Here is a 27,534-nt window from a genome sequence, read left to right as displayed (position 1 = left end):
GTTTATTACGTAATTTTTACCTCTGATAATAACATTTTATATACATATGAATATATTCATATTATATTCATAAACTACTTACATAGTCATATATATGTATGAATATGAATACACTCTTTATTAAAAGGGGTATCTGCAGTGTGATCCTATTATGTACTTTAATTCCATGTAGTTCATCAGTGAAGAGAAGGAAGAAAGATGGATATAGAAATCTTTAAGCAGTAGAGGAAAGAACTTTAAGTGTCCTGAAATATGATAGCAATCACAAAATAAAAACTGAAATAGTATTGCAGTTCAGGTCCTATGAATTGAATTTCATTATTTTACCCCTCAGACTGAGATTGTTAGGTTGGCCAGAGGTCACTGTGTCAAAGTAATTCAAGAATTTCATAAATTTAGACTGGCCATCTGAAACAGACAGGGGCAAATTAATGTACAATGCAGCAGTTTGTTTGTGAATAAGAGCAGGCCACTGAGAACATGTCTCTAGTTAGTTTCTTATGGCAGACCTGAATGTACAAAAGAAAGCTCTGATGTCCAAAGGTAAGACATTGACTAGGATGGTTCCTAATATTTTACCAATAATTTGGACAAAAGGTTCTCAATCTTGGCTGCATATTAGAAGCATCTGGGAGGACTTTTAAAAAATTCCGATGACTGGGCTCTAGTTCAGAGATTTTGATTTAACTGGTCTTAGGTGGGGACTGGGCATTAGTTTTTTTTTTTTTTTTTTTAAGTTTCCTGCATGATTTTTTTCTTGGAAGCCCTGGTGGTGTAGTGGTTAAGAGTTATGGCTGCTAACCAAAAGGCTGGCAATTCAAATCCACCAGGTGTTCCTTGGAAACACTATGAGATAGTTCTACTCTGTCCTATAGGGTTGCTAGGAGTCAGAGTCAACTCGATGGCGATGGGTTTTTAGGTGATTTTTACATACCACTAGATTTGAAAACCACTGCTTTGGACAATGTATGCTTTCTGGTCTTTACTAGGGGCATGAAACTGTCTCTTTGTTTAACCTGGAATAATATTCTATAGGATTTTATTAATTGAGGATTCTATCAAAACAGAGAGCAATACCAACTGAGCCTGATACTTCTATACTTAAGAAAGGATACAACATTTTCTTTTACACAGGACTTTAACTTATTCTACATTTTATTCTTTCAGAGCTTTACTTTCTTCTAAAAATTGTGCAAAAGCTTTATCTTTTGACCATCTTTTGCATCTAGTATCTGATTGGGAATATTCAGGTGTCATGGTGACAAGAACACACAGAGGAATATCACAGGAATATTCAGCTATTGCCTTAGTTCAAAGGAGCCCTGGTGGCACAGTGGTTAAAGCACTCTGCTGCTAACCTAAAAAGGTTGGTGGTACGAACCCACTAGCCGCTTGGTGGGAGAAAGATGTGGCAGACTGCTTCTGTAAAGATTACAGCCTTGTAAACCCTGTGGGGCAGCAGTTCCACTCTGTCCTTTAGGGCCACTATGAGTCGGAATCAATTTGACGGCGGTGGGGTTTGGTTTGTTTGGCCTTAGTTCAACTACGCTTTCTGGTTGCCTTGGCATATATTTTAGTGCCTGAATTCTTTCAGAGCCAAGCTCAAAGCTAATACAAATGAAGCAGCTGCAACTGCATTGTGTTATATTCACATGGCAGGCCAACTCAGACCATTGTGTTGTTGAAATGAGAACACTAAGCCGAGCACCTGGCCCGGAACACGAGCAGTTCTTGCTTAGCCAAGGCCAAATTGATGGCACCGTGTAAGTAGAAGCGATGCAAAATTCATAAATATCAATAGTCACTTTATAAATAGAGTATTACAGAAAGAGCGCAATCCAATAACAGGCACTGTGAAATAAATATACATAATTACAAGACGTGATCATTTTCCCTTTCTGAGTTAAACTTAAGCACCTGGATAACTTCTCATCAGTTTACTCAATTCTTCTTAATCATCCCTGTAATATCATGTAAATGTAGTTTAACAACATATAAAACATACAATGGATGTTTTATTAACAGAAAACACAGATCTGATGAAGGCAAAAAGTTTAGCAGGATGTTAAAGAAAAAATGAAAAACAATTTTTAAAATAAATAAAAACTATTCAAATGACTAAAATTGTTCTTGAAGAATCTAAGTCACAATGCAGATCTGCAAAACACTGTCATCTTATACATATGTTTAACACCTAAATGGTTCAAAGAAATATCCATTGAAACAAATCGTTGAATAAAGAATTCTACCTATTCTCAGTTCCCAATATATGTAAATACAGTATACACTATACAGATAAAATACCATAGCCCTCAATTCTAAATATAAATTAAAACCTCTCTTTGTTGAGGAAAGAAAAAAAAATTGAACTATTCTGCACAGGTACATTAATTTATTCCAAGTGTATGTAGTGGTTATTAAATGGCTTGGTATTCCATTTTACTGGAAATACTATCAGAAACACCAAGAGAATAAGCATGCACTAAACTTGTTCAATTCTGGTTCTTAGATAATTTATGCACATTTTATCCATTCAACAATAATTTGCTGAGTGTTTTCTATGTGCCAGATACCATGCTAGGCATGGGGTTGTTACAAAGATGGTCAGAACAAATAATCACTGTCTGAGGACACAGGCCTACAAAAGAATAACTGCTACTTGGGTTAAGGTATGTGTGAAGAATCTGGCATAAAAGTGGAGGAAGGACAGAAAAACTATCCTGCAGATCACGGCTTTTTTCTTACAGCTATGATTAGATAAAAGCAGAAGTATATTTAATCACTTCGAAAAAAACCCAAGACCTCGTGTTAACCTATAGGTTCAGTGGCCATTTTTCCCACTCATTTCTTATGTCCTTATTTTTAAACTAATTGACTTTGCTGTCTATCACCTGCATAAAGATGGTCGACTAAGTAAGGAATTCACATGAATACCCTGTTGTACTAGTTATCTATTTTAAGTTTTTAAAAGTATAAATTTTTGTGAATGAGGAAGAAATATAAAAGTTTTGGGCTTTCCAGCTTTGCCTTAGCTCCTTTCTGCCCTATCCATCGTCAGCCAGCAGGATATGAGTGCGACACTTACTCACTGGCTTCTTCTAGAATTACCTACCACTACTCTTTTAACCACTACTCTAGAAATACCTGCAGCATCAGCTGAATAGCCAGGGGTGGCTGCTGGGCTGGTTTCTATTGAATGATAGCCCTTTACCTATCACCCTGAATTGGGATTACAAACCAATTGGCACCAAGTCAATTCCAACTCATGGAGACCCCATGTGTGTCAGAGTAGAACTGATCTCCACAGGGTTTTCAGCAGATGATTTTTTGGAAGCAGATCATCTGGCCTTTCTTCCAAGGTGCGACTAGATGGACTTGAACCGCCAACCTTTCAGTTAGCAGCAGAGTGTATTAACCATTTGTGCCACCCAGGAACTCCTGAATTGGGATAATGATAGCAAAAGGAAAACGACGGCATTTACGGGAAGAGTCAAGCAATTTACCAACACTTCTCTGTATTTATCCAACTTAGTAGCTTTTGAGACAAAGGCAAATATCTTAACAAACACATCTCTAATGCTTTAGCAGCCAGCAAAATTTAAAGTTTGACAAACAAACCCATTCAGGGTCTTGCTCTAATTTACTTTTCTAGCCTCCTCTCTTACCATGTTTTCCCACAAACTTCTTGATTCTTGCCTCACTAAATCCTTTCTATGTTCTCTGAAAGCGTCAGTCATTTCATGAAGTGTTATCTTTCCAAAATGCTATTCCTCCAGCTTGGAAAAGTCTTCTTTACTTGTCAATTTTCATTCAGCCTTTGAAACTCAGCTCAAATACTGGCTCCTTGGAAAAAGCTTACACAGTGTGTTGTTAATAGCCTGTGTCACAACACTTACAATCTCCTTATGAATCTGGTCATTTTTCTATCTCTTCCTACTAGACTATAAGCTCTCCGAGAGTGGAAAACTCTGTTGTGTTCATTTCTGTTTCTCCATACCAACAACAGTAGCAAAAAAGTATCACCAATTGGTGAATCATCAATACTTTGACAAAAGTAGGCATTCAATAAGTGTGTCACTGTTAATAACTTCAGTCAGGGCTTACTAAATCTATTTCATCTGTTCCCAGTGAGCCTGAAGATGGGGCAGGAAAGAATAAGGCCCTTTTGTAGAGTCCACTCTAGCTCCTTTTTGAGTCCACCTGATGAGTGGTGAATGTGATATTCACTGTAGTAAAAACATCTGAATCCTAGAACCACTAGCACTTGCATTTAAATCTTACTTCTGATTCTTCATGATGTTAATACGGAAGAGATCTTCTTTGGGAGACTGTGTAAATAACTTAAAGGCAAATATCTCAGTTTGGTCCCTTTTTGTACTGTTGATCCATATTCAGAAAGTCCATTTGAGATATTACTTGCCAGAATATTCTGTGTTGATTTGAAAACTAGACATACTTCTTTTCAGCAATACATCAAAATGATGTAAGTCACTTTAGCAACTGGTGTTACATGGAAATTTTAAAAATAAAATGTACTTCCATAGACATCCAAGTACTGCAGTGCCTCATTCAGCCAGTGTTATTTGGCTTCTCTTAAAATAATATAAATTACTTATCCAGAATTATCAAGGAATGAGGTACATTACAAACCAGATTTTTCTGGATAACAAGTTTCATGAATATCACATCTTTTCAAGGTTTTAAATATTCTAAAAATGGATATACATCGCATAATATTACACAGCCCTTCCCCTTTTTTTAAAACAGTACAATGAATATAATTTCACTTTTTCTTGGTGATTCTAGGTCATTATTATTAATATCAATTACTATGCACCATTCTGTAAACAACAGTAAACTGAAGGGCTATTGATAAATGTAAGGCTATTTGCCTTTATCCTAAATGGATTTAGGTTGTTTTTATGGTTCTTTGGCTTTTATTTTCTATCTCCTCCCTTTACTCACTGTTACAAACAGCCTTACATTTATCAGTAGCCCTTAAGGGTACCATTGTTTACAGGATATGGATAGTACAGTAACTGACATTGATAACAAGACCCTGAATCATCAAGAAAAAGTGAAATCATATTCATTCTACTGTTTAAAAAAAGGGGAGGGGGTGTAATATTATGCGATACATATCCATTTAGAATATTGAAAATCTTAAAGAGATGTGATGCTTATAAAACTTGTTTTCCAGAAAAATCTGGCTTTTGAAGTACCTCCTTCCTTGATGGTTATTTTTCAGACAACTGTCTAGGGAGGGCCTGAGAATGGGTAAGTTCTAGGGCGCTAACAATGTGAGCTTTGTGACTACAACTTGGTAGTCAGAGAGCCTTTCCCTCATTATTTCTGTCTATGTGGTGGCTGAGGTTGTTAGAAGGCCAACAACTGAGTAAGTGATTTGTAAGTAGTACTTGCATTCATGTATATGCATCACTGGTTTATTACTTTTACTCAAAAATAATTGGTCTTATTATCAAGACGAGCCTTAAATTAGCTGTCAACTTATTATTTAAATATAAGTGAAAGTTGTGGCTCCAAATTAGTACAAATGTTAAATGCCCAGTCATGAACTTTAGACTCAAATATAGGAAGTATTACAATGTTACCACATTACAGAGGGATGGTCTTCTTTAGTCACTGACTTAAAAAAAAAAAGAATTCATCATTTTATTCCAGCACAATGGTATGCAAACATCAAATTCTAAATCAACCCTTTTCAACAGACTCCGCATATGGGTAGTGAATATTATTATACTGATCTCTGCTTCACTAGGAAAACAAGAAGTGAAGGAAGAAAAAAAAAACTCTACATTCATAAAAAAAAGTAGCTACATCTATGAAACACAGAAATTTAATACAAAGGCACTAAACCTGATATTTTAAAGTTTCTGTCTTAATTTGGTTAGAATATTAATCTAATGCTTGTGATCTTTAAAAAGTGAGAAAATTTATTAAAAAATCAGAAAAATGTCACATTTACAGATATCCACAAACTCTACAAGCCCCTAAGATACAAGAAAAGGAAATCTTGCTCCTCAGGATTAATCCAAAATAAAATACCCATACCAGGTTTCAGAAGTGAACATCAATTTATATATCACAAAGTATCAGTTCTAAAGAGCATCACAAGTAAAAAAATTTAAAAAGGCATTGCAATAAATAAATAAAGAATAGGCTGTTATTACTGACTTGGCCGAATTAAAAGAAACAGACTCTTTTAAAAAAATAGAAAAGTATTTCTACTTTATATTGGTTGCAGTTCTACCTAGAATAATTATTTTCAAGTGTAAAAACAATTTTAATAAAATGATATGACTAGAAAGTAAGTATATTTCTTGCCCAATAAAACAAAGGAAAAGAGATTTAATATGAGTTACTCAGAGTTACATCAAAAGGATCGAAACGAGGCCTGCAACTGGTAGTCACCAGAACTGATCACATACAGCTTTTCCTCCTCAGCATTCTTATGTATTTAATACTAATTCTAAGTACCGGCTCCAGACAACTGGACCAATAAGCAACATCATGACAAAGGAAGAAAATACTGAAGTTGTCAAAGATTTCATTTTATTTAGATCCACAATCAACGCTCATGGAAGCTGCAGTCAGGAAATCAAAGAATGTATTGCATAGGGCAAGTATGCTGCAAAAGACCTGTTACAGTGTTAAAATGCAAAAATGTCACCTTGAAGATTAAGGCGCACCTGACCCAAGCTATGGTGTTTTCAATTGCCTCATATGCATGCGAAAGCTAGACGGTGAATAAGGAAAACCAGAGAAGAACTGATGCATTTAATTTATGGTGCTGGCAAAGAATACTGAATATACCATAGACTGCCAGAAGAATGAACAAATCTATCTTGAAAGTAGTACAGCCAGAATGCTCCTTAGAAGCAAGGACGGCAAGATTTCATCTCAAGAACTCTGGACATGTTATTAGGAGGGACCAGTCCCTGGAGAAGGACATCATGCTTGGCAAAGCAGATGGTTAGGGGAAAAAAAGGAAGACTCTCAACGAGATGGATTGACACAGTGGCTGCAACAATGGGCTCAAACTTAGCAATGACTGTGAGGACGGCGCACGTCTGGGGCAGTGTTTCCTTCTGTTGTACTTAGGGTTGGTATGAGTTGGAACCTACTTGATGGCCCATAACAACAACAACAACAAGTACTGGCTGGTCAGTTTAAAGAGTTATATTCTTCCAGAGTGTTTCTTAAGCACTTAGATGTTCCCCTAAAAATGGCTTAAGCAAAGCACAGGCTTGGTCTCAGGATGAGAACTCAAAATTGTCTAATACTCTGATGGTCTGCTCTGCAATGAGAGAAGTCTCATCACTCTCTGCTATGTCCCAGTTCTGGAATATAAAAAAATTAAACTCTCCCTCCAAAAGAAAAAAAAAAAAATTCCACCAGTTTCTTCACAGAATTGTGATAGGTGTTAGCTAGTAACTTCATAAAAAAAATCCTGCCAAGATTTGCCCTCTTCTTTTTAGAGGAATTTCAATTTAATGTATTTAGTTATATATTTGGAAAATATCCCACAAGTAAAAATAATATTCTCTAAAACTTTACAACCTTATACTAAAAGCAGTGGACGTTACCACGGGTGATCCATACAAGATGATAACTGTATTCTTTAACCTCAGTATTAGAAGTTCTTGAGGAGCAGAAGTTCTTGATTTCTTTAGTTGTCTCTGACTTTAAGAAGAAAAGGGAAAAGTAAAATATTTGATATCAAGACAAGAGAAATACTTACTGGTACTTTGAAGGGTGAGGTATTTGCAGTGTCCATGGAGCTGGGTTTCTCTGATGTACTGGTCCCTGAGATACTCCGTCTGCGGGGGGACCTTTCTGCCGGCACCTCTGAAAAAGACAAGGAAAGAAACACCAGTAAGAATCTGAAATTTAGGCTCTTTCACTAAATTGTAACGATATTTTTTTTTCCCACAAAAGTGAGTGTGCTTAAAAGGTGTATTATATTCTATCTTCATACAATTTATCTCTTTTTCTCTGTGGCGTCTGAACTATCAAGACTCTAGGGAGATTTGATCACAGTTAAGAATCTGTTCTAGTGTGACAGTTTTTATTTTTACCTGTGCACTTATAAAAAATAATTTCCTCTGAGCTATGCTTACTATCCATGAACTAATTAAATATTTGCACTTCACAGTGTATGAATCTACTACTCTATTTGTCAGCAATGTAGGAGTTAATGGAATAAAACAAAATTTCTGATATTCTTGTGAACAAAATATAGTCTAGTGTTATACATGATTTGATGGTGTTTGCAAAAAGGTCAAAGTTCAGTTCTGTGCAGATAAGATGATTCACCAGACTGCAACCAACAGGCCATGAGAAGACTGAAAGTGGCTGCCAGGATAAAATCACATATATGCCTATGCAGATATAAAAATAGATCAGCTTCTCCTTGGTTCTGGCAATATGACCTCACTAAGATCTTACTCTGGAATCCTCAGTCTGTTCAAACTGACCTAACAAGCTTCGGATTTTGCAGATGATGTGATCTTCTCCAATTTAATTACTACATATACTATATTAAGGTTACATTTTAAGATTTTTTTTCACAGAGTGATATATATACACACATAGATATCTGCACATACACACGCCAACAGAGATGATAGATATATACATATTATACCTTTATCACAACTGCTTCCCATCTCCACTTCAACTGACAGACATATAGGAATCCAGCTTCTCAGATATTAGATAATCTCAACATGGAAAAAGAAAAAAAAAAAAAAAAAAACCACATCCTAAAAAAAGTATTCTGTGTTCTCTTCCAGATCTTAAAAAAAAACGAGTAAAATGTGACTCCGGAGACTGACATTTTGATTCCTGCTGTTCTCCCTTTAAAAGACAGATGCAGTTTAAACTTCCATTTCTGGCCTCCTGGCCCCTGGGATCCGTGCTACTTCCACTTAAGAGAAAGCGTTTTTTCTCTTGCTCCCTCCCTCTCTGTGTCTTGCTCTTCCCCCTCCCTCTCTACAGCTTGCAGAGAGAGCAAGTGAGAAAGAAACACACAGACTGCAGCTATTCAATCAATCCTTCCGACTGCACATCCTCATTAGTTACTTTTGGCTATTAACAGACGCCTAAGCACTGCTCCCCCAGTTACAGAAAATTTCACTGTATCACACTAATCTGCAGCAAGAAAAAACATTTACTGAAATTTATATTCAGCTAGTGCCAAAAGGACACCATTTTACACAGACCCAGTAATGCACACAAATCAATTCTTCCTATGAAAATTCAATTGGAAGTGCTTACCCTATTACTATCTTTGAATGCTGCACGCCAATTTTCTTTTCCATGACTAAAACATATCTTCTCAGTGACATCTTGATCAGTAAGACATAAGTCAAATTGCAACATTCCTAATGACTGAGAGGTTGACAACAGAGCGTCTTACATGCCTGCAGTACAAGAGAGTTTCACGCTATTATTGTATTTTAAAATTATGACCAATAACTGTCTCTCAATTCCTTTCTAACCATCAGTGGTTAAATGAGCCTTAATGTACAAAGCCATTTTCAGAATTGGGCACACATGACTTCTAACGCACATCTCTGAAAAATAGCAGTATAATTAGCTCAAATTCATGGAAATGGCACAAAGCAGTGAATTTAAGCAAATCGGCTTGTCAAAGCACATTGAAAGAAGATCCCAGACCTCAGGAACATGACTTTTCAGAGTGATTATTCAAATCAGGCACTTCGATATGGAAGAGTGGAGACAAGGCAGGTGGGGAGAGGAGTTTTGTGAAGGAAGAAGAAAATCTGATAATTGCCTATAAAGGTAATCTCTTCTATGAAATTAGAAGATACATGAGATTGGGCATTACAATATATTTTAATCTCTGAATAATGGATGGAAACCAAATTTGGAGAAAAATGATAAATTCCAGTAGCAAGGATAAAATAATCCAGTAAACCGTTTTCCTTAATTTGCAAAGGAAAAAACTTAAAACTCATTCCTTACTTTCTTCCAAACTCATAATTTTAGTTTTCAGACATATGAACTCATTAAATAAATATATTTCAATGCTTTTAACTATTTGAAATTATATTGGTGAAATGAGCAACCACATTTCAAACTCCAACAAATAAGATATTTGTATCTTTTCTTCTCTTTTAGATTCTCTTTCTGTATCACGATGTTATTGGGTCCAGAAAGAGGAAATTAAATTATTCCTCAAATGTGAACAAATTGCCACTAAAAAGGGGGAAAGAAAGGAAACTGGGTAAGCTAAATCAACTAATGACAGAGAAAGAAGTCCACACTACGTCAGTTTCTCTGCATCCACAACAATGCAACTTATCTGTTGATGCAGGATGGGCCTCTGAAATATCCAGGATTCTGAGCTCTCAGAAGATTCATACTATTTCAAAGCAAAGACAAGAATATATACTCTAAGAACCAGTGTCCACTGAGAAATGAGGGAGCAGCATCAGCAAGTGCAAAATTAACAACGTGCATATTAAACTGGTCCAGCTACCTTTAACTTTAAATCTCCAAGAAGAAAGCAAGCTGCTACTATGCTCTTGAACAATATTTCTGCTGAGTTGGAAGGAAAATCTGTACTAGTTCCAGTAGGCCCAAATTAGATGGTTGTGTCCCTTACCCTGCTCATGCTACACACTCTTGCATTATTTCACCTGCTGTAAAATTAATGTTCTTTTCATAGTCACAACATTTAATTACAGTAATTTTTGAGTATGCTTCACCTCCTGAGACTGAGGCAAGAGACATACAATATTGTTTCAGTAGATAAAGGCCTGAAAGTGCTTCATTCACTCTCTCATCCTCTGAAAATAAAATTTTTCATCTTTAGATTAGAAGGCAAATAAGTTATAAAAAGCCCCTTTAAGCTATTAATTTATCTCATCATTTCCTTTGCCATTGGGTACGAACTGAGATGAGGTGAGAGACGACCTATAATGATGAGAGATAACCTCCAACACAGCTCCACAGAGGACACGCATTGAACAAAGCGAACATTTGAGTGTTTTTCTCTGCAGCTCTACCAACTATCTGTGTGATTCTGTGTACACCATTTCACCTCTCCTACCCTGGTCTTCATCATTTAATAAAATGGGTTATTCAAACCAACCAGAGGCTACTCTTGATTAAGAAAAGATTCATGACTTTATATACTTGGATATTAAATAAGTTTTTTGGAAAGGGGCTCTCTAAATTCAAAGTGTGGTATTAATATAGCAGTACTTCCTCAACATACACTTTCTCTTCTTACATCTCTTATAAGTTGGAAATCTATGTCAATGTGCTTTCTTTGAAAAGTATGGCAAAGAAACGGACACCCAAATAATTACAGCGGTAAAGGTACTTTTGGAGGAGGATGTGCTAGTTCAACGAACAGAAGGCAGCCTCATTCTTACACTAACATTGTGCTCTTTAGCATACTACTGGCCTTCAGTTCATTTATAAGGAAGCAAATGTCAAAAAATTCCAACTCTCTCCACATCTACCACGGCCTCCACCAGACTGAGTGCAGAACAACTAGGTGGTGCCCGGCTACCACCACTGACTGCTCTGCCAGGGATCACAACAGAGGGTCCCGGACAGAGTTGGAGAAAAATGGAGAAAAAAATTCTAACTCAAAAAGAAAGACCAGGCTTGCTGGCCTGACAGAGACTGGAGAAACCCTGAGAGTATGGTCCCCAGACACCTTTTCAGCTCAGTAATGAAGTCACTCCTGAGGTTCACCCTTCAGCCAAAGACTGGACAGGCCCATAAAACAAAACGAGACTAAAGGGGCACACCAGCCCTGGGGCAGGGACTAGGAGGCAGCAGGGGAGAGGAAAGCTGGTAACAGGGAACCCAAGGTGGAGAAGGGAGAGTGTTGACATGTCATGGGGTTGTTAACCAACATCATAAAACAATATGTGTACCGTTCAATGAGAAACTAGTTTGTTCTGTAAACCTTCATCTAAAGTACAATAAGAAAAAAAAAAATTCTGGGTCTCTTGCAAGGAAAGGAAATAGTCATACATTTGGGGAACCCTAAGGAGCTTTTTTTTTTAAACTCGGGGGAAGCAGTGAGATGGAGGCACACAACAGAATGACTAATGCAGTGACAGCATCCCCCCAAAATGAAAGTAGGGCTTGGAAGGATTCCTAGTTTTGATTTTACTACTGTAACACCAGCTAAAAGGAGTCCTGGCAGTGCAGTGGTTGCGTACTCAGCTGCTAATCGAAAGTCTGGTGGTTCAAACACTGCTAAACTAAGAGTAAGGGTGGAAACATTTACTTTGCCATAAACATTTGAAAAGATGATACTGGCACTTCCTATATGAGAGGAAGAACCTGACTACAATTCTAAAACTTGTCTATAAAAATGAAATCTTTGGGGGACGGGGGAGGGGTGTAGAGCGCCTAGTTAGTTTTGGTTCATACTTTAAGGAAAACTACTTTTATTTGTAACCATATATAGCTTTTAAGGCTAGGGGAAAAAAATCAAGCCAAAATATACCTATATGTAGAAATATAATCCCTGACTTTTTGAAGTATTCTGGTCACCTGCAGTAATATTGTTATTGTTGTTTGCTGGTATCAAGTCAGCCCCCCGACTCATGGAACCCCATGCACAACAGGATCTGACTGCTGTGATCCATAGGGTTTTCACAGGCTAATTTTTTTGGAAGCAGATCACCAGGCCTTTCTTCCTAGTCTGTGTTAGTCTGGAAGCTCAGTCACCACCTGTTCAGTATTACAGCAATATGCAAGCCTCCACTGACAGACAGATGGTGGCTATGCATTGACCAGGAATTGAACTCAGGTCTTCCAGATGGAAGGCAAGAATTCTACCACTGAACAATCACTGCCCTTGATACATACGTGAATGGTGCCATACAATTTGATAATAACCCAGTAATTTGATAATAGGTACCCCAAAAAAGCCTTGGCATTTTACACACCCTTTGACCACTTCTGGGGGTTTATCCTAGTGAAACTGCCAAATGCCCAAAAGGTGTGTGTATGAGGATATACAGTATAGCATTTTAATAAAAGTAAAAATATTGAAACTTTCTACATGCTGGACAAAGAAATTATGGTATATCAATACATTGGAATGCTATACTGACATTAAAAATAATGATCTATTAGTACAGAAAAAAAACAAAAACCAAACCTGTGGCTGTCGAGTCGATTCCGACACACAGGACAGAGTAGAACTGCCCCATAGGGTTTCCAGGAAGTGGCTGGTGGATTCAAACTGCTGACCTTTTCGTTAGCAGCTGAGCTCTTAACCACTGTGCCACCAGGGCTTCTATTAGTGTAGAAAAGGTGTTCATAATTTTAAGTGAAGAAAAGCAAGTTAAAAAATAGCACTTTAAGTATGATCCTAATTTTGTAGAAATATATTTATATATGTACGAAAAAGAAGCCTAGAAGGACATTTTCCAAAATTTATTGAGTAGTTCTTTTGAGTTATCGTGGATTACGGATTATGATTTTCTTCTTTTTGCATTTCTGCAGTTTCTAAAGTTTTTGCAATAAAAACATATTGCTATTATAATTGTCTTTAAAAATACAGCTCTTTTATAATTTTTTTTTTAAAACAAATCATAGATTACCACTCCCTGCTGTCCTTAGAACAGTACCTGGCATGTGGCAGCTGTTTAAAAAACATTTGTTGAATGAATAATTAAAACAATGTGGCCTAAAACAAAACAAAGCAAAACAAAAAAAGTACCACAAAATATGAAATAATCAAGTTCCACTTTAAACTTCATCTTCCATAGACAAATTTGATGAGTCAAATAATTTTACTTACACAACTATTAACACGTTTATGCTGCCCAAATACTCTAGCTTACCAGTGTCTTTTTTTTTTACTTACATCAATAACTTACTTTTCCTGTTAGTACTTGAACATCTAATTTCTGGTACTTTTCTTGACATTTTCATGTATATGTGCCACATGTCCCCTAAAGAGGCTGTTAGCTAGTTTTGAAACTAACTAGCTATTTGGTGACAGGACAGTTATTGTAGTTCTTTTGTATCTACTACCACCAACATACTTTCCCCCTTCTGACTTATCCCCTGCCACCACTGCAGACCTAGCCAAGTGTTAAGCACGTAATTGTAAGGGTTTAGCAAAATTTCTGAAATTTTACTGAATACAGTGAAATGCCTACTTGTGAAATTACATTTCTTAATAAGCTAAAATTATCAATTACATATGTGTGTACATACTCGGAGATTCATTAACTCAACAATTACACTTTTTTTTTTTTTTAAAGTACTGGGTTTAGTATCTATCTTATTTAATTCTTGTGGCTGTTCATGTAGTAATAATGATAATTATTCCCTTTGATGGAGGGAGGGGCAAAATTTTTTAAAAACGGAATAACTTTACCAATGTGTAAGTAAACTCAGAAAATTCATCAAGAAAGCTGAACAAAATGTAGAAAAATATTTATAAGGTTTTAATTTGGGGGACAATGATGTAAAGAACCAAAATACTCTTTTCACAGCAAAAGGCCAGGAAAAAAAAATTACATGTTCATAGATGCAGTTACTTTGGCATATGTAAACCAAAAACCCATTGTTACCGAGTTTATTCAGACTCATTGCAACCCTACAGGACAGAGAAGAACTGCCCCATAGGACTTCTAAGGAGCAACGGTGTTTTCCAATTGCTGACCTTTTGGTTAGCAGCCGAGTTCTTAATCACTGGGCCACCAGGGCTCCTTGGCATGTATTGTATGTTTAAACATTTCACGGAGGCCTGGTGGTGCAGCAGTTAGGAGCCTGGCTGCTTACCAAAAAGTTGGCAGCTGGAATCCACCAGTTGCTCCTTGTAAACCCTATGCGGGAGTTCTACTCTGTTCCTATAGGGACGTTAGGAGTTGGAACTGACTCAATGGCAACGAGTAAACACTTCACATTAATAGCAACCAAATCCAATTCCTAGCAGTTTTACACACAGACTTATAAAAAATGTATGAATGGAAACCAAAAAAAAAAAAAAAAACCTGTTGCTGTTGAGTTGATTCCTACTCATAGTGATCTTATAGGACAAAGAACTGCCCCATCGCGTTTCCAAGGAGTGCCTGGTGGATTCGAACTGTCGACCTTTTGGTTAGCAGCCAAACTCTTAACCACTATGCCATCAGGGTTTCCAGATGGAAAAGTTCTGCTAATTACAATTATTCATAGGTCCCCTTTAGTATTTTTTGATATTGTATTAGGAAACAAGTGTTCTAATGTTATTCTCCAAAGAGGAATTCTTCAGTTCACCTCAAAACCCTTTTTAAAGATCAATAATATTTCAACAAAGCATGATAAAAAATTGAAAACACACCACACTGTTTGTGAACCCATTCAAGTCACTGAAATTTCAGCATGAGTAGTGTTGCTAAAAATGGGTCCATTTCACTATCATGCTGTTTTCCCTTATATTGTGTAAATGATAACATTAAATAGGATGAAATATGTCAGTGGTTCCGGTTATTAACAAATGAGACAAGCAAATACCTTCATGCTGTGGATTCTAAATTGGAGGATCCCCTCTCAAAGGAGTCTCAGAAGACATTTAAGAAACAAAATTGGAGAGAAGGACTAGTAGTTGGAAATGGGTTGGTATCTTTTCAGTGAAGAGGGACTTTAATAACAAAAGCAAAACATGAAAGAAAAAGGCTTTCACAAAAATGAAGTTTTGTATTTTTTTCTTGGAGGACTCCTGAAGGCAGTGGGAGCTTAAAGATGGAGGCATACAACAACAGTATAAAGGAAAAGTGACAAGAGCCAAGAAAAGAAAATTACATAGCACATTTATATAGCGGCTATCACTGTAACACCTGGGCATATTATGCATTTATATAGCGGCTAACACCATAACTCCTGGATGTATTATAGATTTCATCCACCATTTTCAGCAGGCCATTTTCTGCTGTATCCCATTTTTACTGCTTTAAAGCCTGTATGCTGACAGTCATCACCATTCAGCTGCTCTGAAATACAAATCCCTAGAGCCACTTTAATTTTATCCAATTTGTATCACTTAGACTGCAGTACTTCATTCAAACAAGCAGTCCTTTCAAGTTTGCATGCCCCTGACACTTACTTCAATACATACAAATTGGTGGTAAGTACAGAAATGTGAATTCTCAGAAAGTAAAGCTATCCTGTCTCCCCCACCTTCTCTCTTCCAAGTTTATTCTTTGACATTTTGTTTATTTTAAACATTTCTTCCTGATCAAGCAATCTGAAGACCCACAAATATTTCATTTCTTCAACTTAGTGCTTCACATGATGAGGCTGTATAATATAGTAGAGAACATTTTTAATGCAAATGACACTTTCAGCTAGAAAGGCTAAGAAAATGGCTCAAGGATAATTACATGGTATCTGAAGTTTCAAATAGAAAGCACATCTCTGGTTCTTAGTGATAACAATGAGGGATCCTAATAATAACAATAAAAACATAATAATGGTAATACCACCAAACTATCATTTATTAAGCCTTATTACATGCTAAGCATTTTATATGGGTAATCCCTTCTATCCTCACTACAATCCTTTGCACTCGGAATCCTCATCCTCCATTCTCTGGGTAAGGAAACGAGGAGAAATTCTATTGTTCTGCCTGTTTGCGTGGCCGGTAAAGGGCAGAATCAGGATTTCAACCTATGCGGTCTCGATCTAGAGCCTGTATTTTTAACGACGATGCATGTTATACTACTCTCTTTGCATTTTGTATAATGGGCTATAATTGAGATAAAGATAAGTAATCATGGAGACTCCAATTATCTCACTTCTTCCTAAAAAAACACTCCAAAGACTTTAACAATATGCACCTGACTTTTCATATTTTGAGAATAAATAAATCAACCCACAGCAAAGCAAAGTTTCAATCCTGGAACACTGATGGTAGTAAGAATATGCTAGCCAAGAAACAGAAAGATGAGGTAATGGGGTAAAGAGGTAGAAAATTTACTTGATTGATAATAAATTATATATATAATAGTGAAATAATTTGAACAAAACAGGAAACAAGCTATAAAGAATATATACTACTGATTCCTTGAATTAACAAAACAAACCAAAAAAAGCCCTCCAAAACAACCTGCCCTTCAGTCTCTCTAAGGAGTGTCACCAATGATTATTAATCTTCAGTACACCGGAGCGGGAAGATAACTTGTTGTTAGGTGTCATCGAGTTGGTTCTGATTCCTAGCGACCCCGTGTACAACAGAACAAAACACTGCCCGGTCCTGCGAAAAGATAACTACTTATACAAATTTTACAAGACAAATACAGATAAAAAGCATCAAGACCTTAGATTTTGCAAAAAACAATCTCTAAAAAGCTAATAAACATTGTTCAGCATAAAATGACTTCTGAGCATTTCAATTTAGTTATTTATAAGATTTTCTTAATCTTGCAGCTAGTTATAATTTGTCATCGACTCTGGAAGACAATCTCTCTTCTAATCTAGAAATGTTCTTTATTTAAACATTTTCTGTAACTGTTATAATGTTTCATATATAATTATGGATATAATATTTGATTCATTCATAGTATGACTTCAGTATTCAGTGAACATTAAAATAAAGATTTGGTCCTTGATTATATCAGGATCTTTTTAAGACTAATTTTGGTTCTATTCCAAAACAGATACTAATATTGACTGAAAAGAGAACAAATATTTAGAGCACTAATATGAGGATGAACACTTAAGAATTTACTAAGGACCAAATATGCACATGACAGTATATGAAAACATAAATGTTTACACACAACATCAAACTCATTAATGAAGGTAATGGAAAAGGGAGGAGCCTATGATGTTGATTTGTATCCCTTAAGCCACCAAACATTGCTAAATCTGTCTTCAAAATGTCTGTCTACTTCATTCTGAGCTCTTTATTTCCACTAGCATCTAGTGCTCTAATCCAGGGCTTTTATCTTCTCATGCAGATTACCACAGGATCCTCCTAACTGATTTCACTGACTCGTCTCTCTGCTCAAAGCTATTCTGCTCATCATTACCAGATTAATCTCCCTAAAATATTGCTTTCTTGATGTAATTACCCTCCTAGAGATCTTAGGATAGTCAGTCTGGCATTGAAAGAAAGAAAAAAAAAATCACCTGGCCCTACCTGACATATTCATTCTCTTCTGTCAAATTCCTCAACAAACTGTCTCATTCAGATAATCTCTGATCTGCGACTCGCCATACTCACTCCTGTCTTAACTAATGCTTTGCATCTCTCTCTCAAAATTTAGGAGACTTTCAATAACAATTTAAATTCACCTACTTCCATAAAACCAGGCTTAAGTATTCACATTCCTTTCTTTGATTTCCAATCAATACATTTATATAAATTCATACGACTTGATTATATGTTCTCTTGTTTGGGGTCTCAAATTATATTCCTGCCCAATACTTGGTCTTGTGATTCCAGATTTGAATGATGATGATCCTGTCTAGATTTTCAAATAAAATACTTCTTAATAGAATTTTCTCAATTTTAAGCATTTCTCCACAATGTTTTCTTAAACCATCTACACTTTCGCTTGTCTGCCAAAAATCCAGTTACTGTCAAGTCGATTCTAACTCATGGTGACACCATGTATGTCAGAGCAGAACTGTGCGCAACAGGGTTTTCAGTAACTAATTTTTTTCAGAAGTACATCACCAGGGCTTTCAGCAGCCGAGTGTGTTAACTATTGATACCACCCGGGGACTCCAGGGAGTATTAAGACAAAATAAAATACAACAATTAGTAGCAAATACATTGTAACTAAACAACTAAAAAACATTTAATCATACTTAGCCCGGATCTTTCTTCCCTTTAACAGACACATGTGCTCATAATTATGATTCTATTAGGTTGAACAATATAGAATTGCTATTTTCTGTAGGTCAAAAATGGTAAAATATCGGTATTTTATACTATTCAATTTAATAATACATAATAAAATTAATGATAAAAATTTCTAGTTATTTTAATTCATGTATGGAATTAAACTCAACCAGCTGTTCAAGTTTACATCATTCTCCTTTTATTTATATTAACTTGTATCTTCAGCTGTTATTCAGATTTTGACAAATAAGCTTTATGAGAAATTAGGTTAAATTTTAAGGTTTTCCTTCCATGTATCATTCTATTAGAAAGTGTACAAACGTCTAACTCTTGTTAAGAAGCACACTTAACAGAACCATGACCACCTGAAAGACTCAGCACGGATTTAATCGCCATGCTTAAGTTTCAAAATGATTAGATACTTTTTAATTGCTTATTTTTAAATTTGGACACAAGAATGCCAATTTCTTCATTTGAGATGAAAAAGCTGAACTGTTAATCTGGAAATACTAATGCAAGTGTGACTTGGCATTCATTCATTTTCTGAAGTCAAGCCATAGGAGAGACTGAACCACAATCAGTGGTAGATGTTAAACTACCAATTTAATGGTTATAGGTTGCAGGACTATTAAGGTTTTCTATTTCTCCCATACCCACTGCCATCGAATCGATTCCAACTCACAGAGACCCTGAAGAACAGAACAGAACTGAACTGCCTCATAGTTTCCAAGGCTGTAATCTTTATGGGAGCAGACTGCCATATCTTTCTCCCTCAGAGCTGCTGGAGGGTTCTGAATGTCAACCTTTAGGTTGGCTGCTGAGCACTTTAACCACTGTGTCGACAGGACTCCTTATTTTTTCTATATTCTATATTAATCATATTTTTCTTTAAAGTGTCTATTTTGTCTAAATTTTCAAATTTATTATTATAAAGCTGTTCATGATAGTCTCATATTCAAATTTCTTTTCCTATAATTATGCCCCTGTTCTTATTTCTAACATAATGGTGTTTTCTTTTTTGTCTTGATGAATCTTGAGAGTTGCATCTATTTTCATTAGACTTTTTAAAGAAACAACTCTTGGTATTGTTGACTCTATTAAGTTGATTTCTCTTCTTCATTTTATCATCTGTTGCTATGTTCATTCTTTCTTTCAATAAACTTTCATTGGAGTTTTTTCTTTTTCTACTTTGTTAGGTTGAACTCTTAGCCCGTTAATTTTCAGCCTTTCCCCTTTTCAATATAAACAATTAAGACTATAAATATCCCCTAGCTACGTTAGCAACATCTCACAAGTTTTGATATAAAATATTTTCAGGATCATTGAGTTCTAAGTATTTTATAATTTCCATTGCGATTTCTTCTTTGACTAAAAAGTTATTTACAAGTAGCTTTTGAAATTTATAAAAATAAAGGTTTTAAGCTAAATTTTTTGGTAACTACTTTCTAAAATAGTTCAACAATGATCAGAGAATGTGATCCATATGATATGAAAATTAGGGTTTGCCGACATTTGCTTTATGCTCCAGTCTTTTGTCAGTTTTCACAAAGACTCCATATGTGCTTGAGAAGAATGTCTAATTGTTGGAGTCAGGATTCTATATATGCCAATTAACTCAAGCTTACTGTGTTTTTTTTACATCCTTGACATCCTTATTAATTTTTTATAGACATGATTGTAGATTTATCAATTTGTCCTTACAGTTCTGCCAAGTTTTGCCTAATAAACTTGAGGCTTTGTTACTGGGTACATGTAAGCTTAGAACTGTCATTTTCTGGGTAATTTATACATTCTATGATTACATAAGGGCCTCCTTTATTCCTGGTAATGCTTTTTGACATGAAGTTCCATTTTATTTCACTTTCATAGCTATACCAGCTCTCTTTTAATTAGTATTTGCAAACCTTTGACTTTCATAAGGACCCTCCTGGGGTCCTTATATTTTAGATGCCTCTCATTAGCAGCATTTAAAAATAATCCATTCTCACAATTTTTACCTTTTAACATTTTCATATATTGTACTGTTTCTTCTGATACACTTGGATTTTGTTTTTACTATCTTGCTGTGTTTTCTGTTAACTCTTTTATGCTTTTTTTCTGATTTTTTGTCTTTCCTGAGATTGAACAAGGTTTTAAAATTTCATTTTCTATCATGGGACATCCCAGTTAACTGGCCTAATAATGTATTTAGTGGCTCTGTTCTACCTCTTAATTCTTTGTGTAGTGCCTGGGGTCTTAGAAGCTTGCAACCTCAAAAAGATTTAATGCTTAGGAATAAATCCAACTAGGGGTATAAAAGAAAACAACAAAACACTCCTGCAAGAAACCAAAAGAGACCTACATAAATGGAAAAACGGATCATGCTCGTGGATAGGAAGACTTAACACATGAAAATGTCAATACTACCCAAAGCAGTCTACAAATATAATGCAATCCTGATCCAAATTCCAAGATTCTTTGAGGAGGTGGAAAAACTTATCACCAACTTTATACAGAAAGGAAAGAGGCCCTGAATAAGCAAAGCATTACTTAAGATGAACAAAGAAGGAGGCCTATACTCCCCAATCCCAGAACCTACTATACAGCCACGGTAGTCAAAACAGCCTGATACTGGTACAACGATAGACACACAGACTGAAAGAACAGAACTGAGAACCCAGAATTAAATTCATCCACCTATGGATCTTTGAAAAGGGTCGCAGTGCATTAAATGGGGAAGAGATAGTCTGTTTAGCAAATGGTGCTGGCAAAACTAGATATTCATTTGCAGAAAAATGAAACAAGATTCATACCTCACACCATACACAAAAACTGACTCAAAGTGGATCAAAGACCTAAAAGTAAAACCTGAAACTATAAAAATCGTGAAAGAAAAAATAGGGACAACACTAGGCACCCTAAAATACAGTATAAATAGAATACCAAACATAACTAAAATAACTAAAAATGTACCAACACCAGAAGATAAGCTAGATAACTGGGATCTTTTGGTGAAGTCAAAAGACTTCACCAAAAGAGTAAAAAGAGAACCCACAAACTGGGAAAAAATTTTTGGCTATGATACATCCAACAAGGGTCTAATCTCTAAAACTTATAGAAAACTTCAACATCTCAACAACAAAAAAAAAACCAAACAATCCAATTAAAAACGGGTAAAGCACATGAACAGACACTTCACCAAAGAAGACACGTTGTTGGCTAATAAACACATGAAGAGATGCTCACGATCATTAACCATTAGAGGGATGCAAATCAAAACTACAAAGAGATACCACCTCACCCCAGCAACAATGGCACTGATCCAAAAAACAGAAAAGAAATGCTGGCGAGGCTGTGGAACATGTATACACTGATGGTGGGAATGTAGTAAAACGGAGCAACCACTATGGAAAATGGTATGGCACTTCCTTAAGATGCTAGAAATGGAATTACCATATGATCCAGCAATCCCACTCCTAGGTATATATCCTAGAGAAATAAGAGCCGTAAAATGAATAGACATGTACACCCATGTTCATCGCAGCATTATTCACAATACCAAAAATATGGAAATAGCCTAAATACCTATCAATGGATAAACAAACTGTGGTACATACACACCATGCAATACTACACAACAATAAAGAAAAATGATGAATCCATGAAACATCTCACAACACGGATGAATCTGGAGGACATTATGCTAAGTGAAATAAGTCAATCATGAAAGGAAAAATATTGTAAGAGACCACTATTATAAAAAGTCAAGAATAGGTTTACACACAGAAAGAAACAGACTTTGATGGTTACTAGGGGTGGGAGGGGGGAAGGAGGGAGAATCACTAATAGATAGTAGACAAATATTAATTTTAGTGAAGGCAAAGGCAACACACAACACGGGGGAAGTCAGCACAAAGTAACCATGGCAAAGGAAGGCACTGAGAGGTACACAAGAATAAAGGGCAATGTCTTAGGCTGGGTTCTCTAGAGAAGCAAGCCAGCGAAGTGCATACATATATAGAGAGAGGGAGAGAAATTTATGTCAAGGAAATGGCTCATGCAGTTGTAGAGGCTGGCAAGTCAATACACAGGTCAGGCATCAAACTGAAGGCTTCTCCTCACTCATGCAGCTGCAAAGGATGACGAACCCAAGACCAGTAGTACAGGTGGCAGGTTGCTGGCTCAAGGGCTGCAGAGGCTGACAAATCCAAGATCCACAGGTAGGACTGGAGGCTGCTGGCTCACAGGCTCAGAGGCTGACAAATTCCAAGACTGGCAGGCAATACGGCAGGCTGCTAGCTCAAGCCCCAAGAACCAGATGTCAGATGATGAAGAGCCGGATGGAGGATCCAGAGTGTACAAAACTTTCCCAGAACATCTACATACACTAGATGCAGGCTACATCCTTGAGGAAACTCCCTTTATAACTGATTGGCTGATCACATCAGATCACATCATACAGGTGACTGCATTATGTCACAAAATGCAGGATAACAATATTATTACTTAAGTGCCTAACCACTGAGAATCACGGTCGGCCAAGATGGCACACAACCTTAACCATCACAGTCCATTCCTTGTCAACTTGGCGCCTACACACATCTCCCTAAACCATACACAATCTCTAAATAAAGACAACTACAAAGTCATACTTGTGGCTAATCTGATACACCGAACATGCATGCAACAAAAAAACACAATAGTCTCGTTTACATCTAAAGTTTTATAAGTGAAGAAAACAAAAATATGTGATGCAAATATACAAGGAAGGAATACTTCTAACAAATGCAGTCTTCGTTTCTGCAACAGGTCATGTGGTTGTAACTTATATAACCTCTTCCACCGCCTATTCCATATTCCTTTTTCCCCAGTCAAATGATCATAAGGAACTCCCCATGAGGCCATAGATGTAGACTAAGAGAGGGTAGATAAGTGATAGGAGTGCAGATCATGGGCATCTGAGCTAATTCCTCATGCAACTTGTGCCTTCAGGTCCTGCTTGGGCCCAATCTCATATACACCACTTCCGTTAATGTTGAAGTACTTCTGTGCACGTCCAACTTTATGGCACTGTGAGTCAAACAACACCCAGTTCATGATGGGGGGCTCAGGTTGCATGGTGACTTGGTGGTCCATGGTTAAGCATTCAGACTCTACTAAGGCCCAGTAACAAGTCAAAAGCTGTTTCTCAAAAGGAGAGTAGTTATCTGCAGAGGATGGCAGGACTTTGCTCCAAAATCCTGAGTCTGCACTATGATTCACCAATAGAGGCCTGCCAAAGAATCCAAACAGCATCTCTATCTGCCACTGACACTTCAAGCACCACTGGACAGCCAAAGCTGCTTGCACTGCAACTTGAACCTGTTGCAGAGCCTTCTCTTGTTCTGGGCCCCACTCAAAACTAGCAGCTTTTCAAGTTATTTTGATAAATAGGCTGGAGTAGCACGCCCAAATGGGGGATACATTGCCTCCAAAATCCAAAGAGGCCCACCAGGCGCTGTGCCTCCTTTTAAGTTATTGGAGGGGTCAGATGTAATAACATTTCCTTCATTTTAGAAGGAATATCTTGACATGGCCCACATAATTGGACCCCTAGAAATCTGACTGAGGTGAAAGGTGCCTGAATTTTTGTCTGATTAATTTCCCACCCTCTAGTACACAAATGTTTACCAGTAAGTCCAGAGCTGTTGATACTTCTTCCTTACTAGGTCCAGTCAGCATAATGTCATCAATGTCATGGACCAGTGTGATGTCTTGTGAAAGGGAAAGGTGATCAAGGTCTCTGTGGACTAAATTATGACATAGGATTGGAGAGTTGATAATATCCCAAAGGTAAGACACTGAACATGTATTGCTGGCCTTGCCAGCTTAAGGCAAATTGCTCCTGGTGTTCCTTCAAAACTGGAATCAAGAAAAAGCCATTGGCCAGATCAACAGCTGCATAACAGGTACCAGGAGATATATTAATTTGCTCAAGCAATGAAACCACATCTAGAACGCAGCTGCAACTGCAGTAATCACCTGGTTAGGTTTATGACAATTCCCTGTCGTTCTCCAAAATCTGTTTTTTGCACAGGCCAAATAGGTGAGTTGAATGGTGATGTGGTGGGAATTACCACCCTGGCATCCGTCAAGTCCTTGGTGGTGGTAGTAATCTTTGACATTCCTCCAGGAATATGGTATTCCTTTTGGATTATTATTTTCCTAGGTAGGGGCAGTTCTAATTGCTTCCACTTGGCTTTTCCTACCACAACAGCCCTGATTCCACATGTCAGGGATCCAATGTGGGGGTTCTGCCCATTGCTGAGTATGTCTATTCCAATTATGCAATTACTACAGGATGGGTTCAGGGACCTAGCGGACCCACTGTGAGGCAGACCAGAGCTAAGACTCCATTTCCATTAATAACCTGATCTCCAAATGCCCTCACTCTGATTGGTGGGCCACAATGACATTTTGGGTCTCCTGGTATTAGTGAGAGTTCAGAGGCAGTATCCAGTAATCCCCCAAAAGTCTGATTATTTTTCCCAAATGAACAGTCACTCCCCTAAAAGGCTGTAGATCTTTTTGGGGACAGCTTAGAGAAAAATTAACAGTATGAAATTTTGACAGTGAAATGGGATCCTTCCTTAAGAGGACCTGTCCTCTCTTTCATTCAAGGGGATGTAGGTAAGTAAAGTCACCCAAGTCTGGGAATTGACTGAGAAGCTATGACTCTATTCTGGCCATGAAATTAGACTGCTATTCGCTTGATCTAGAATTCTTCCACTTGTACAGATCAAGTAAATATTTGCCATTTTTTCACCCCTATGGACGCCATGGCTAAGTAGCCAATACCGAAAGTCTATACGAGTCGTACTATCCTGATCTACTGCTTTGACTCTGCTGTCTGTTATGGTAACCATGCCCACCTTGACTTTGTTGACTAAGTGCTGCCACTTGGCCTATACCACCATGGGATCCAATAAGCCCCAATGTAGTTAAAAAACAAAACAAAACCTGTCGCCGTCGAGTCAATTTCGACTCATAGCAACCCTATAGGGTTTCCAAGGAGTGCCTGGTGGATTCAAACTGCCGACCTTTTGGTTAGCAGCCATAGCTCTTAATCACTATGCCACGAGGGTTTCCCCAGTGTAGTTAGGCAACGTAATTCAGTTAGGGCAGTTCCCACTGTCAAGCCTGACTTAAATAAAACAGCAATCAAGGCAGTCTTCAAGGATGCTGGGACTTTCTTCACAAATTTGTTCCTCACCATTGTGGTAAAAGGTGTGTCCTCTGAGTGCTCCATGTGTGGGTCTGTTAGTCTAACCTGTTAAATGCACTCTAACATGCCAATTTCCCTAAGACTTTGGGTAACCTCTTCTACAGTATACCAAGGCAAGTCTGGTACTTCAACATGATTTAGTATAGGCCACCACGTAATCCATTCTTGAGTGAACCAACCAAATAAACTAGTAGATCCTTTCCTAACCTCTCGAGCTGGAACACTGAATGAAGAATCTGTGCTTAGTGGGCCCATATCAACAAACTCAAACTGATCCAGTGTTATGTTCCTTGCACCATTATCCCATACCTTTAGTAGCCATTTACACACATGTATACACGCATATCCCCCAGATTCCTGTTTGCAGGTATTAGAAAAGTCAAGTAATTCTTTTGTAGTGTAGTGTACCTCCTCCTGGCCCCTCACACTTTGTACGTATTTCATCTTTTGGCGTTCCCTGGGACTTAAGTCTAGTTCTAGATCTAGAAGCAAAAACGGGTGATGGGGATGTGTTCTGAGAACATTCAGCAATGTCTTGTAAGGCATCTGCCTCAGGCAATGCCCCAGGCAATGGCTCAGTCACATCCCCAAGTAATGACTCAGACACTGCCCTAGGCGACATCTCAGGCAAAGGCTGTTCAGACATAGCTGGGTTTATCTCATCAGACGGAGGTGGACGTGGTAGTTCTGTTGGCAGGAGTGATTCAATGGAATTTAGGAGCTCAGTATCCTCAGCTTCCTGATTATTTCCCCATACGTCCTGTAGTGGACTGAATTGCGTCCTCAAAAAACAATGCGTATCAATTTGGCTAAGCCGTGATTCCCAGTATTGTGTGATTGTCCACCATTTTGTCATCTGATGTGATTTTCCCATGTGTTGTAAATTCTACCTCTATGATGTTAATGAGGTGGGATAGGTGGCAGTTACGTTAATGAGGCAGGACTCAATTTACGAGACTGGATAGTGTCTTGAATCAATCTCTCTTGAGATATAAAAGACAGAAGCAAGCAGAGAGACGGGGGACCTCATACCACCAAGAAAGCAGCGCTGGGGGCAGAGCGTGTCCTTTGCACCTGGGGTTCCTGTGCAGACAAGTTCCTAGTCCCAGGGAAGACTGATGACAAGGACCCCTCCAGAGCCAACAGAGAAAATCTTCCCCTGGAGCTGATGCCCTTAATTTGGACCTTTAGTTTAGCCTACTAGACCGTGAGAGAATAACTTGTTTGTTAAAGCCATCCACCTGTGGTATTTCTGTTATAGCAGCACTAGATGACTAAGACAGTCCCCATCTCAAGTTTCAGGATCCCATTTCTTTCCAATCAGTGTCCTCTAAGTTCAGACACCATTTCAGATTGGGAATTCAATTAGCATTATAATTCAGTCACTCTTATCATAAGACTCTGGGTATGGTTTTCAGTAATA

The 27,534-nt window shown here is 37.4% G+C and overlaps 1 protein-coding gene across 12 annotated transcripts in view; it reads right to left on the bottom strand.

Annotated features, from left to right (window-relative positions):
* The window catches only part of RASAL2 (RAS protein activator like 2), a 432,719-nt gene that overhangs the window by 88,965 nt on the left and 316,220 nt on the right, over positions 1-27,534 (bottom strand). For 10 of the 12 annotated variants that reach the window (XM_049868388.1, XM_049868389.1, XM_049868390.1 and 7 more), the window contains one exon: positions 7,763-7,869. In XM_049868388.1, coding sequence (XP_049724345.1) covers positions 7,763-7,869 — 107 coding nt within the window. Of the gene's footprint in view, positions 1-7,762; positions 7,870-8,668; positions 8,718-9,300; positions 9,447-27,534 lie in introns of those variants that run through there. The other 2 variants (XM_049868396.1, XM_049868393.1) reach the window with 2 other exon arrangements.

The sequence above is a fragment of the Elephas maximus genome, chromosome 24, assembly GCF_024166365.1.
Source record: "Elephas maximus indicus isolate mEleMax1 chromosome 24, mEleMax1 primary haplotype, whole genome shotgun sequence".
NCBI classification, from domain to species: Eukaryota; Metazoa; Chordata; class Mammalia; order Proboscidea; family Elephantidae; genus Elephas; species Elephas maximus.
This window is presented reverse-complemented; position numbering and strand designations above follow the sequence as displayed.